This window comes from Alligator sinensis, unplaced genomic scaffold (genome assembly GCF_000455745.1).
Source record: "Alligator sinensis unplaced genomic scaffold, ASM45574v1 scaffold531_1, whole genome shotgun sequence".
Classification (NCBI taxonomy): Eukaryota; Metazoa; Chordata; order Crocodylia; family Alligatoridae; genus Alligator; species Alligator sinensis.
The window spans coordinates 187,974-201,929 of NW_005842173.1; the positions used below are offsets into that span (position 1 = coordinate 187,974).

A 13,956-nucleotide genomic window follows, 5' to 3' on the forward strand; every position below is an offset into this window, starting at 1 on the left:
GCCACTGGGTAGTGAGGTTGGGGTTATAAGGCACCCCTACACACCTTTCACTGTGGAGGCAAATGGCCTGGCATTTCTGGGGAGTTACCAGCCATGGGTAACCCCACGAGGCCATCCTTCCCCAGCAGGGTGCAGTTTCAAGTCATACCCAGGACCTCCCACCATCCCCGTAGCTCCCACCCTTACCTCCAAGGATGTTCCAAGCAGCAACTCAACCAGGTGTTGTTCTTCCAGCTGCCAGCAGCAAACTACTAGCCCAGCCCTAAGAGCCTGATCTAAAATGGAGGGCACACAGCCCTCTCCTCCAATCACAGGGCTCTCCCTAAGTCATGTGACCTCCCCATCAGGGCTGGCCTGCACCTGCCGGCTGCGTTAAAGTGGCAGGCACCAAAGGTGCTCTGACACAATGATCTAGGCATAGCTATGCCTGAAGTTCTCTGTAAAAAGCAACCGTTAGAAGTCCAGGAGCCCCCAGCACACTGATTGCTGAGAGATCATAAGAAAAGCTATGCAGCTCACAGGAGGTACACATTGCAGAAGACCATGGTCAGCAGCAGAACAAAGCACAGCTCCATACCTTGCTTAATTATAGAAGAAGATGAAAGGAGCTGGGATGCAGAAGTGGTGGAGTCTCCATCCTTAGAAGTTTTTAAGGCCATGCTCAACAAAGCTTTGGCTGGGATGATCTAGATGAGAATGGCCCTGCTGTGAGCAGGGGGTTGGACCAGATGTGATCTCCTGAGGTCCCTTCCAACCCTCATTGTCTATGATTCTCAGTGTATGGAGGAGAAACAGAAAGGGAAGCTCTGTACAAGGTGTGACATGTAGCTTATGCTTGCTGTCCCCAGGTCGTAGAGCTGAATGGTATGTGTTTAGCATTACCCAGGATCCTGGGCTTTGCTAGTTCCCACATGGGGCCAGGAAATATTTTTTTCTCCCCCTCCTACCGCTACACATGTCAAAGGTTGTATTTATTTCACCTTCCTTGGAAGCACTGGGGGTTGGCTGCATTTTGACTGGGGTGGACCAGTGCTCCTGCTGGAACTAAAACCCAGAGGTCCCTCTGCTCAGGATGAGACCATATTTGGGATCAAGAAGGAATTTTACCCCATAGCCAGATTGGTGTGGACTGTGGGGATTTTGCCTTCCTCTGTAGCAAGGGGCATGGCCCTCACCCAGGGATCTCTCCGGTGCATTTTAAGAACCCTTGTAGCAGCTGGACACTGACAGGTCTCGTCCTCTTGCTTTACCTGTGGCAGGTTTAGCCACTTTTGATGTCTTTGGGCAAAAGGCCTTGTAGCTGTGCAGTTTGAGGAAAAACTTAAACCAGGATTGGTTTGGCTAGGAATGACCCTGCCTCAGCCAAGGGATTGGACTAGATGATCTCCTTCCAGCCCTATTCCTTCCAGCCCTGGATGATCTCCTTCCAGCCCTATTTCTCTATGCATCTATAACAACATGATCAAAATAACACACTTCATAAAAACCTCTCACTTTAACCCTGGGCCAAAACTATCCCTGGTGCACTTTTAGTGGCTATGGACTTTAAACTGGGATGGACTGGTCCCATTAGGATTTGTGAAGTATATAGATGCAAAAAATGTTTTGGGGTTGTTTTTTTTTAAATGAACAACCCTCAAGTTAGGAATCTATCCACCTGCATCCATTTAAAAGACTCTTTAAGGGCAGAAATCACCATTTTAAAGAAGTCAGGGAAGTCTGGAGTAGTATGGGGAAGGTACAAATATCCCAGGGAGCCTCTTGTAACAATCACAGGAACACAGGGATTGTCACACTGGATCAACCCCCAAGCTAAGGTTAGGGTCTGGGTTAGTGTTCTCGTATCGGACCTGTCCGCACACCCCATTATCCTCCTATCTCCTCCTTCATCTCCTGTCTTACCCCCACCCTGTGTCTGTCCAAGTCCCACCCCCAGTTCCTGCCCTCCCCACTTCCACCTCCCAACCTAGCTGCTGCTTCCTACTTCCTCTGTTCCTGCCAATCCCTGCCAACACCATACCGTGCCCACACCCCATGCATCCAAACCTCCCACCTTGGCTTCATTCCTCGCTATCAGCTTTGTCCACAGCCATCTCTCACCTACCACCAAAGCCTTTTGCACGTGAGTCAGGCAACCTCTGTGTGCTCCTCCAGGTTACCTTTGCCAGCAAGGGATCAATGGCCATCAATAAGCCCACAAATCCTGCTCCTGTGCCTCCATAGCCAGGAGAAACAATTGCAGGGTAAATCAGGCTCAGCCATGGCAGCCCAAGGCTGAAGCATGCTCAGTTGCTCCCTAGGAGCTATGAAGGGATGGAGCAAGCTCAGGGAAGACACACTTCAGAGATTTTAGCAAACTCCAGCTTGTTTCTGCTAAGCACATGTAAACTCAGGAGTTTATCAGAAGCTTGTGACGGGACCAATTCTAGGTCAATGTTCAAGGAGACAGTGAAAGGTCAAACCCCCGGTCAAGCACCAGGACCCTCTCAAAGGGAGGCACATGCAATAGTTTCTTTGGAGATGGGCAAAAAGAATGGTATGCATTTTCCCTTTGAGGTATTCTCAGATAAAACTGGATTCTTTCAGTCAAGCCTTTCCTAGAAATGATTCAGCCATGCAGCACGGACAGTGTCAGATCAGACAGAGTTTTGGCAAAGTTAAAAATGACTGAAAAGGGGCAGCCCGCCCTTTGTAACTGGGGGTGTTCCCAGCTTCCCCTGCAGTCTGTCCACAGTATCCAAGTGCCTCCCAATGCCCCTACGAAAGAGGGCTGAGCTATTACGTCAGTTTTTCCCATGGGGAAACTGAGGCATGGGGAGAATTAAATGATTTGCCCAAGATCACACTAGTAATATTGCCACTTCCCAGTTATGTGCCCTCACTCCTGACCCATGCTTCATCTTGACTACTCCCTCCATCAGGCATGAATGCACATAACAGGCCACTGACCTGCCATTAGTCCTGTAGGACAGCAGCATGAATTACCTGCAAGGCTTTTGCATGCGGCATCAGTGGATGCAAGGGTGAGTCAGGTCGTCCATCTCTCCCAACGACCAGCCTATGTCACTAATGCTTTACGAGCCGCCCAGAACCCGTCATTAGATGAGCTACATGTCGGCTGCTTGGGATAACCGGCCAGTAGCAGCTGATCCCAGGTCGGTTATACTCTGGTTCCTTCCATGCTTGGAAGCCTCTTCATTCCCCGCAAGAGGGGGACCCTGTGGGACCAGATGAAATGCCACGTGACAGCAAAGGATACTGGTGATGCCGGCAAATGCTTTCATCCTCAAAATCGCTTCGGTTCTGATGAATGGGCTATTGATGCCACTTCCAGCCGGCTTTTTGAAAACTCCTGCCTCTCCAGGGAATAAGGAAATAGTAATACACCTAAGAGGATTCCTTACAAGGCAGAGATTTTATGGGATCGCTGAAATCCAAGATTGTCAGCCTGTCCAGCTCGCTGTGGTTGTTCTGTTACAGCATTCAAGGGCTGCATAAATAGCCTTGACTGCATTAATACAGAGCACATCCCCGAGACCTGTTACGTCAGTCCCGGTGGGCGCAGGATGCTCCCACGGGCTGCGTTCCTGCAAGTCTTACTGTAACAAAGACCCGTCCCGGGGTGGGGCAGGTCACTCAGTGGCTACTCAGCCCTTGCTTTACCCTTTAAGAAAAGAGAGGCTGCCCCAGAGATTCCCTAGTGAGCTCTCATCTGTCTGCTCCTGTCCTACTCCAGGGTTTGAGTTTGGGTCTGCTTCTGGCCTTGAGTCCACCGTGGCTCCCATCTCTGCATTATTCCAGGGTATCTAGTCCCTCCTGGGACCCAGACCCATTTGGTCATCCCCCCCACAAAGGCACCAGAACTGCTCTGGTCCCATCTCCACTCCAGTCCCAGGCACGTAGTCCCTCCTGGGTACTGGACCCTCCTGGTCCCCACAGGCACCAGACCTACTTTGGTCCCATCTCTGTTCCACTTCAGACCACCTGGACCCATCCTGGTCTTTTCTCCTCCCTTCACCAATGCTCCAGCCCTGCTCCTGGGCATGTTGGGACCTCCTCCTCCCCTGAATCCCTTCCAAACCTCCAGATGTTACCATCCAGAGGCTGTAATCTCCTAGGTATTATTCAAGAGCTGCAGCCGTCCTGCCCAGGAGGTGTTCTCTCAGCAGCCTCCAGGGCCAGCCTGCCTGCCCAGCTCAGGCCTGGGCTTATATACTGCAAGCCCAAGCCCTTTCTGGGCCATGTGGCTTCACCTGCTATGCAAGGGGGAGTCTGAGCTCACCAAAGGGCCCAGCTGCTACAGGACAGGCTGCAGTAGGAGACAGCATAGCACCACCCCAGCCCTACAGAAGTACCACGAGGGACTGGGCATGTGGCCAGGTCCATGGGCTTGCTCTGCCATCCCATGAGGTGTGGTAGTGCAGGATGGCCTCACAGCCCCTGACCCTGGTGCTGCCAAGTTTCCAGCCCTACGGACCAGGCGATGCAGCTCTGAGCTCTGGATCTGGCTGGCAGGGGAGATGAGCATCAAGCATGCATTGCCATAGCTGCAAGGGTGGTGGCAATGATGCACCAGGCCACCAAATTTCTGGACCCGGGGGCTGGCTGACATGTCTCCGCATGCCAGATCTTGGTCAGCTGCGGTGTAGTGCGTTCTTGCTGCTGCAGCCAACCTGGGCACCAGGTACTGGGCATGGGTCAGATTAGTGATGCCATGCCCTCCCTCTGCTGCTTTTGCGATGGGTTGTACACACAGAGCCTCGCCTGTTCCTTCAGGTTGAGACGTGGTACCAGTAGCTGTCTCTATCCTAGACAATGCAGGCATGTGTGGCAGCACCTAGCTCCACTCCAATCCCTTCCCCTCTCGTGCCACCACAAATATGTGATGCTCTAACCTGACCCTTCCCGCACGCATCCTCCCTCAGCCATTACTCTGCAGCCTGGCATTTTCCTCCAAGATCCACTCTTTGTCTGTGGCCAGAGCGATGCATCCCTGTTGAGGGAATGAAAAGCTCAAGATTTTCATTGCACCGAGTCCCCATTACCATCATCCCCCGTTTGTTCAGTGCCCGGCACCCCTCAGGCGTGCAGGACCCGGGCCTGCCTAGAAAGGCACTCCAATGGCTGTATTACTGTTTACCATGAGGCAATGGACTTTGGAAGACACTCTGGACCTCAAAACACATCAGAGAAAGGCATTTTTTTCCACTGAACAGCCACTGATTCTGCATTGGATTTGCTCCGCCACGAGTGCTCGGCCCCACCAGTAGCTCATGCAGACAGGACACGCTGTTGTCTGCACCAGAGGGCTGTTGGAAAGCTGCGTTAAGCTGTAGCACTGCAGCTCGTGGCTTGGCGAGGGCAGGTTTTGTGCTGACCCAACTGCACCGGTGGCCACAATCAGAGCAGGATCCCACGAGTCTGGGGAAATGCTAACAGAGAAGCTGGGGGGCTCGGTGCGTTCTTCTCGGCCTGCCCTCTGCGATGGAGTAACCTCGTGGGATGAATCCCCTTTCCTGTCCGATCGACCCTCTCCCCGTTTGTCTTCTCTCCAGGTGGCCACCTCTGAGCTGAGACGCAAAGAAAACGAGATGTGGAGCATCCGCGTGCAGGCCCTCGTCTACCTGGGGGTGATTGCGGCCGTGGCTGTGTTCTTCCATTTCTTCTACATCCTCACCCTTCCCTCGGACCTGAAGTTTGTCAACCGCCTCTCGGACTGGGCGCTAGGTGAGCCGCTCTGGAAAGACAGCCAGCCCCGCTCCAGGCTTGCTCTTCCTCTGGCTCTGACTCTTATGACTTACAGAGGACCGGAGCCGTCCCTGTCCCTTAGATGTAACAGCTGCCTGAACACATCACACCTAATGTAATGTAAAAAGGCAAGATAAATCCAGGGTGTAATAGTTAGACTTGGGTGTCTCAAGCCAGAGGCTTAAAAATCAATAGTTTGGAAGCTATGGATAGAAGTACCGAGCTCCTAGCACCCCCTCCCCACCACACACACACACACCCACCCAAATTGACTTCAGCTGAAATTGTGGATGTTTGAAAAAAAATCACAGCTAAATCATTATTCTAATGGGGCGCCTCGAATTAAGAGTCACACACAGGCATTTTGGTCAAGGTGTTTGCAGGTCAGAGCTCGAAGACGACGAGAGATCCCATCCAAGTCTATTTAGAAAGACCCAATTCGTTATGGCGGAGTCCGAGGTTGTGATTTCAGTTCCTGCGGGCACCACATGGAGTGACTCCAGATGTGCATCGGTGTAACTAAAAGCAGAATCCGGCCCACTAGGTGCACATATGCATGCACACGTGGAGGCATCAGCAGGGACAAAGCCTTGAAATCCAAGCCATAGGCACGTATCACTTAAAGTGAGAAATTCACCGCTTGGCCAAGCCAGCTGGAGCGGGGCAAAGCTAAGCTCCTCTCCGCTAGAAGGCTGCTTTCTGAGTGCAGAACCTGGCCATAGCTATCACCATCAATCCAGCATCTCTCATCTGATTTTAAGGGAAGAGGAAGATTGAGCATGGATGATAAGCCAACTTGAAAGCTCGATCAGAGTACTCCTAAGCATTCATAGCAGTGCGAGAAAGCTGGCACACACCACCATCACGCTATCGTAGTGATGTCCTAGGTACATCATGTGCTAGAATTGAAACCACAAGCTAAAAATACAAGTCCCTCTTCTAGGTTTGTTAGTGCAAGAGAAGAAGAAGAGCTATAAACCTATTAGGGTGTATGTGTTGCAACGCCGCCTAGGACACCCATAGCTGAAACAGAGCCCAGTCCCTGCTAAAAGAGTTAATAGACCAAGAAGATCTCCAGCTGGTCCCATTGCTGGAAGAAAAGGCAGCCACAGCGTAGTAACCGTGGCTGGTCAGACAAAACTAGATGGAGCATATGCAGTTGTAGCTACATCAACATGCCCCATAAAACTGGGTCAGTCTCACCAAAATTTCAGTTCATAAGAATACCAAAAAAACCAAGCTTGGACCATATCGAAAGAGCCCATTTCAACCTGAAATGCTTCAGTATTGCCATTCTGAAATCACAGTTATATAAAATCACCATATATCGTCCATAACCCCTGGCTCAAGACAAGATCCTCTCAGCCCAGTCAAGTGTTTTTAATTTTTTAACATGGCTTTAAAAACTTTGAAGGATGGAGATTTCATAGCAACCTCAAAGTGAGAGAAGTCTTCCTAACAGCCAACTGAAATGCCCTTTGTCGAAATGTAAGACCATCACTCCCTGCCCAGTCCCCCGGGCACGTGCCTGGACAGCTGCAAAGAAGTTTATTCCCATCCTCTTTATGATCCTCATTTGTCACCATCCCCTTTATAAGCATTAAAATGCAATTATAAGTCTGATCTGAACCAAAATGTTGCAATTCTGTCAAAACAAAACATTTGGGGGTGACTCAAAAGCAATGATTTTTTTCTTTTCCCTTTGCAGAGAGTTTCAACATCTTTGAGTTGCTCCTAACTGGAACAAAAGCAGGTTGCAAGTGTCTCACACTCTTTCCCACATCAGCCCTCCTGCTTTCCCCATAGGATTAGTGTTAACATGGCACCGTGTTAGGATTTTCCTACATCTAATCAGGCTGTTCCTTTTTTTCCCCCACACAGCTGGCCTGGCCTACTCCAACCTGGTGTACGACTGGGTGAAGGCTGCGGTGATGTTTGGCGTGATCAACACCGTTTCCAGGTTGGACCACCTGGACCCACCGAAGCCTCCGAAATGTATCACCATGCTCTACGTCTTTGCAGAAACGTGAGTGCCCTGAAAATGTTCAGCAACTAGAAAGCAAGGTGCTCCATCCAAAGGGAAGGTGCAGGAAAGGGACGTGACTTTGCCCTTTGTTCCTGCTTGCAAGCAAAGGGTCAAATCATCCATAGCTCTTCCTGGGCGAGCTGGTAATGGAGAGTACTCACATGGCGTGTTGAGGGGCATCGATATAAGAACCTAGACAGATACGGACACAAGCCCAGCTGGTGTAAGCTGGCATTGCAGTCTGTGCTAATAAACTGATTTACATCCACTGAGACTCTGGCCCTTTACCCCCCCACCCAAGTGATAGCAAACGTGGGAGAAGGAAATGTTTGGTGTGCCATGCAATGGGGGACTTCCGAAAAGGGGCATTGAGCTTAATGAGTTTAAAGAAAGGGGAGTTCAGGCTGAATGTCACGAACAACGTCCACATAACACAGTGTTTTGTCCTGTGCAATTGCCCCGCTGGCTCGAAAGGAAGAGGTGAAAATCCCATTGGCACAAGAAAGCATAAAGGAGATTGATTCAATGACCTAGCACCTCTTCCCTGCCTCTGGCTTCCCTGCAGCCCTAGGATTGTGTCAGGCCCATTGATTCACACGGTCCCTTCCATTTTTCCGGGCCACGTACATCAAATGTGCCCCTTATGCCCCTATTCGCAGCACCGCAAGTGAGGGGCCCAGAGACTTGGTCCTGCCAATGCCAAGTCTGAATGCGACTCCTTAGCTTTGGGTGGAGAAAGAAGGGAGTTGCATGGGAGAAGCTAAGGGCAAAACATCTGCAAAATTGGATGGCGCGGTATATGGTTCAAGTGAACACCAGTGCTTTGAGCCCATGAGAGAACCTGGGTAAGCTAAGGAGGAGTAAGTCAGTCCAAAAACACCAGGATAAACAGGCGCAAGTGGGAGCAGGTATTTCCTGAAATGCAATTGTTCAGCGCTCCCCTCCGTAACGCTACTCTCTTGGTTTTGCTCTCTGCGTTGCAGGCACTTTGACAGAGGGATCAACGACTGGCTGTGCAAGTAAGTGTCCTTGGAGGTCAGCACTCGGCACGAGGGACCAGGGCCTCTTGCTCCACCGCTCTGCTTCCTGAGTCAGGTCACCAGCCTGGGAGGGGGAGGAAAAAGCCACTAAGCATCATTCACTGCAGAGCCCAGGTCTGCCTGCTTGCCAGTGAAACCAAGAAGGCTATTGCATTGCCCACACCTCTGTCTCTGGCCCAGTGAATATTGCATTATTCCATTCAAAGTGGAAGAGCTTCAGCAAGAGACAGAGAGAAAACCTCACCCCAGAACAACCTCTGACCGGGTAGTTAGAGAGGTTACATGGCATGACCCAGACATACCAGGGCTAGGAAGACAGCTCCATCCCCTGCACATGGTCTCCATGAAGTAGGTCCCCTGGTCCTTGCTCGAGGGAAAAGTGGCTGCAGAGCAATTCCAATCCGGCCACACTCCTAAATCTCCATCCTACCTTAGGGTCCTCCATAGAGCTGGTCTCTGCTGGGCACATCCCCTGCACACCTTTCCAAACCGGCCTGCCTGGCACAGCCGCTCAGTCCCCCGCCAGAGGGCTGTCTGCAGTGCACAGCAGGCTCCAGTGCCACCCCATTTGGGGGAGCTCACGAGGTTCCCCATCACCGCTCAAACCATCACTGCTGACCCTCCTAGGTACGTGTACGACCACATTGGAGAAGACCACAACAACATTGTGAAGGAGCTGCTGGCCACCATCTCCACCTTCGCCGTCACCACCCTTTGGCTGGGCCCCTGCGAGATCGTTTACATGTGGTCCGTCTGCAACTGCTTCGGCCTCAATTTTGAGCTGTGGGTGCAGAAGTTTTTCCAGATGGCGCCTTTTGCCAGCGTGGAGGTGAGAACCTGGGCTGCCCATTTTGGAGGGTTGCCATTTGGTGTCGGGTCAAGTGATTGTCCCTGAAAATATACGGAGCTGTAGCAGTGGAGGCCCCAAAACTGGTTGCAAATGGTGTTTTAAATCCGTGGGTCAGTGGGGAGCATTTCCCAGCTCTGCATGGGACCGTCGTGTCTCGCAAGTCCTTTTGCACGCATTAAATCCCCTTCATTGGGGTGATAAAATACTGGCTGGCCGGAAGGGATCACCTATAGCTCAGCACTAAGAACGTGGCCCTTTTGCTAGGCGTCAGGCAGGGAAAGGATCACAGCCGTCTTCTCCTTCACTATCATCTTCTGGACCGGTTGCAAGAGGCTTAATGTCTCTGAACGCCGTTATTTTCTCCACGCTCGTCACGCGGAGACAAATCTCATGTTCCGGTGGGTTTTGTTCTGAAAAGCTAAGGTCACAACTGGAAATTTCTGCAGAAGCGTCATTCTGATTTGCAGCCAGCTCTTAGGACCGCTGGCCTGTCCTTGCCTGGGACTTGGTGCCCGGGAGGAGATGCTTCAGAGGCAGGCACAAGACCCCACACCCGGGCAACGCTGCTCATTTTGTTTTTTCACTAAACCCAATGCCTGGCCCTAAACTGACCCTGCAAAGACGCCTTTTAAACAAAAGCTGCAGAGACAAATCATCCCTTTTGTTCTTCGAGTTGAACATTTAATCGGATTGTAATGCCCCTTGCCAGAGAAATCGTATTCCCCGAGGCACCGCGGCTCTCGGCGCTGGGTGATCGGAGATTGTCAGCTCTCTTTCAAGCTTGCTCTAAGCCACTTCCCTGCTCCAGTCCTGGCAGCTGCAGCTGAGGATTAGACAGGCAAGCGACTCTCATTCTGCTGCTGTCACAGGGCTTTTTGGGGGTTAAATTTTTAATTTAATCTGACAAAATGGCTTCCCTCCGAGGCTTTGATTGATTGGCCCATAATGCTAACAACCGTCATGACAAATGACAACTGTCGTGGCTTGCGAGAGCACTGCAAAAGCAATGCGCTGGGAGCCAGGGGCGCAGAAGGGGCCAGCAGCAATGAGCATCTTATTCTAAAATGGTATTGAATACTGCAGATATGCACGCAACATCACGGAGACTGGGTCCGACTGTCTAGTCTGTCTGAGCCGGGCTCAATATGTGTCCATGGGATTAGTTTGTAACACTAGAATCGCTGCGTGCCGGTGTCTTCCCCGATGCTGCTCCTGCGTCCTGTCTCAAGAGCTTGTTGTCAGCCTTTTAGTCCTAGCAGCTTGGCTGGGCTCCCTTCCACCAGGCCACTCCTGTTGGGCTCAGGCAATTGCTCTAGCCGGTCGTAGCCCAGCGGAGGGATCCCAACATGAAGCAGCAAGAGTGCGGTGCAGGCCTGGTCCATGTGCATCACGGCAGGTGATGGCAGAAGGTGCCGAAGTGACTTTCCAAGAGGTCCCGTGAGCAATTCTCTCCCTTCAGCACCCCTCTTCTGCTGTGCACCAGGACGATGCAAAACAATCAGCTCCAGAAGCGTGCAGAGAGCAGGGCTTGCTTGGCGAGAGGATGAGCGCACCGAGGGGGTACAAAATTCAGAGTCTGCAGGACGCTTGAACATTGTGCATCAACATTGGGCATCAAAGTCCTAACTGCAAGGTGATGGCCAGACATGGCTGTGCATGCAGTTTTAGGAACCTCACCTTGCAGTTAGGACTTTGATGCACAATATTGATGCACAATGTTCAAGGGTCCTGCAGTCCAAACAGAGAGAAGCACTGGTAGGCCAGAGCAAGGAGGCAGGAGATTTTAGTGGGAGGCTGCTACCCTGGGGCTCAGGAAGCCCAGGTCCAAGCCCCTGCAGTGCTGCAGGCATTTGATGACCACGGAAAAGCATTCACTTGCTCTGTGTCCCATAGCACCGCCGTATCTCAGGGGATGCAGCAAGGTCAAAATAGTATGGAGATCAGCTACCACCTTAATGTCCCTCCGGTGCGTACCTAGACAGACAGGATTACCCAGGGATGAACAGGAAGAGACCCCCCTGAGACCACTGTCCCCGTCTCTTTACTCTCGCACCCCTCTGCTTTTCTGCACAGGCCAGCATGTCAGAAGCCATGTCTCGGCGGATTCGAGGGATCTTCGGGGCTGCCAACTTCTGGGCCATCATCCTCTACAACATCCTGGCTCTGAACAGCCTGGACTTTGCGCTGCTTGTCACTAAGAGAATCATCCTGACGGGTAAGGCCAGTTCTTGGCTTGCAGAAATGACTACACCAAGCTCACCCCACCCCTCCTGGAGCCCCAGGCTTAATGGAAGGAGAGTCAGTGGTTATGGCACTGGACTGGGACTGGCAAGTTGCAAGCTTTGCCATACACTCGCTGTTTGCCCTTGGGCACCTCACTTAATCTCCTAGCACCTCAGCTCTGCCCTTGTACAAAGAAGCTAATGCCCCTGGTTTAGACCCTTGGCTTGGTCTGCCAGGGGCCAGGCCCAGTTCTCCCTGGGTGACGGTCCCCTAACTGGTGTGTGGGATTGACTTGCCTTTCCCTTCTCTCCGTGTCAGCAGCTGTTCGTATTGTGAGCTGACGTTTGACAGATGCATTTGTTCATTCCTCGCCTTTTATTCTTAATAGTTTCTTAGGCATCTCCACCCGATCGCTCCTGCTACTAAAGCCCGTTCTTTCTACAGCCTCCTAATACAATAAATAACCCCGTCTGGGCCTTTCTCTACCAATAGACGTCAGCAACATTGCGAAGGCTGTTCCCACAGCTTGGTCTATGAGGGCGCTTGTACACGTTACGCGTTGTTTGGATACGTGGCACGAAACGGCGCCAAAAATTGTCATTTTGCTAGGTTAAAAATACACACTGATGTCGTCTTATCATGGTAGATTTCGATTTAACGTGGCAAACTAGATCACCTCTGACAGGTTTTATTTTTAGTGTGGCTGATTGTTCCAGCAGGATTATTTTGATTGTGATAGTTTCCTGATGTGTATTCTCACACCAAGTAGCTGTCTGGTACCCTTCCCACAGCCCTCCTTTTCCTGTCCCTCCCCGGGCCTGGCTTTGGGTAGTGACGGGGTGGGTTCAGCATGTTAGACACTCCAGACAGCTGAGCTCGTTGGCTCTGCTGGTTGCATTCCTCATTTAGAGGTCGTGTTATAGCAGAGACGAAGCCTGGACCGCCTCCTTTCTGCTATGGTGCCGTTCTAGTGGTTTCCCAGGCTGCAGGGGCTCAAAAGAGTGATATCCCCATTAGCCATCTGCTTCCCCGACCTATGATTTACATTCATGCATGTGCACAATGCCCACGTTACCCATGAAAAAAAGATGCCGGTGATGTGGGTTAATGTGTGCTTGGGATTTCCAGTCCAGGTTAGAGAGGGTCAGGGCAGGAAGCAAGATTGCACTGAGCTGGCGATGTTGGGAGAAAGCCAAGGAGTCAGTCTGAGCATGGGGGAGAGGAGATGCACGCTCCGGTGAAGCTGGAAGAGGAACATTGCTATTGCTAGAAGCCCATGATCTTTTGGTGGATCTAAGCACACATTTCATCTAAGCTCTTCCCAACACAGGGGTCTTAAGCACTGGGCTGGACGCAACACCCAGTGATGGCAATAGAGAAATGCCATGGAGTACCACAAGCCTTGGACCGGGCACCTACACAACTTCTGTAGGTCTTCCACTCTTAGGATCCACTTCCTCACTGCCCAAGCATACTGAGTGGCCTTGGAGAACAGCCTTTCCCTTCCGATGACCATTGAAACCAGGCTGATTCTATCTCCTTCTCCTTCTCTCTCAGGTTTCCCCATGAGCACCGTGTCCATCTGGTTCATCACCTACTGCGGAGTGCAGCTGATAAAGGAGAGAGAGCGCCTCCAGGCTATAGAAGAGGAGAAAGCGGATAAGGAGAAGACAGAGTAGAGACGAGAGAAGGGTCTGCCCAGTAACATGAGCCTCTCTTTCTCCTGGCCACCCAGACTGAGATGCCTGGGCTCCCCAGCTTTATTTGCAATCACACTACGGATCTCATCCATGTACAAAGTGCTGTAATGAAAAAAAAAAGTTTAAATAAAAGATTTTCTATAAGATGTTAATGGGCTTTCCTTTGTGAGGGTAGACCTCCTAGCCCTTTTCATGGATTTTAAGACCAAGAAGGGACCATCCAGTGTGACCTCCTACATCGTTTCCCACCTCTAGGCTTCTAGCTGGGATAGAGCATCTGGGGTCCCCACATGATTCAATGCACAATGCTTTGAAAGAAGACCGTCTCTCTGGGATGCATTAGGCTAACCACAAGAAGGCAAGCACTCT

General features: G+C 51.3%; 1 protein-coding gene across 3 annotated transcripts in view; it reads left to right on the forward strand.

Moving 5' to 3' along the window:
- Positions 1–13,743, forward strand: part of HHATL (hedgehog acyltransferase like) — a 28,930-nt gene extending 15,187 nt beyond the window's left edge. For all 3 annotated transcript variants that reach the window (XM_006025908.3, XM_006025907.2, XM_025206820.1), the window contains 6 exons: positions 5,556–5,727; positions 7,630–7,774; positions 8,758–8,793; positions 9,442–9,643; positions 11,738–11,879; positions 13,445–13,743. In XM_006025908.3, the coding sequence (XP_006025970.1) occupies positions 5,556–5,727; positions 7,630–7,774; positions 8,758–8,793; positions 9,442–9,643; positions 11,738–11,879; positions 13,445–13,566 (819 nt within the window). In that variant the 3' untranslated portion in view covers positions 13,567–13,743. The remainder of the gene's footprint in view (positions 1–5,555; positions 5,728–7,629; positions 7,775–8,757; positions 8,794–9,441; positions 9,644–11,737; positions 11,880–13,444) is intronic.
- The last annotated feature ends 213 nt before the right edge of the window (positions 13,744–13,956 follow it).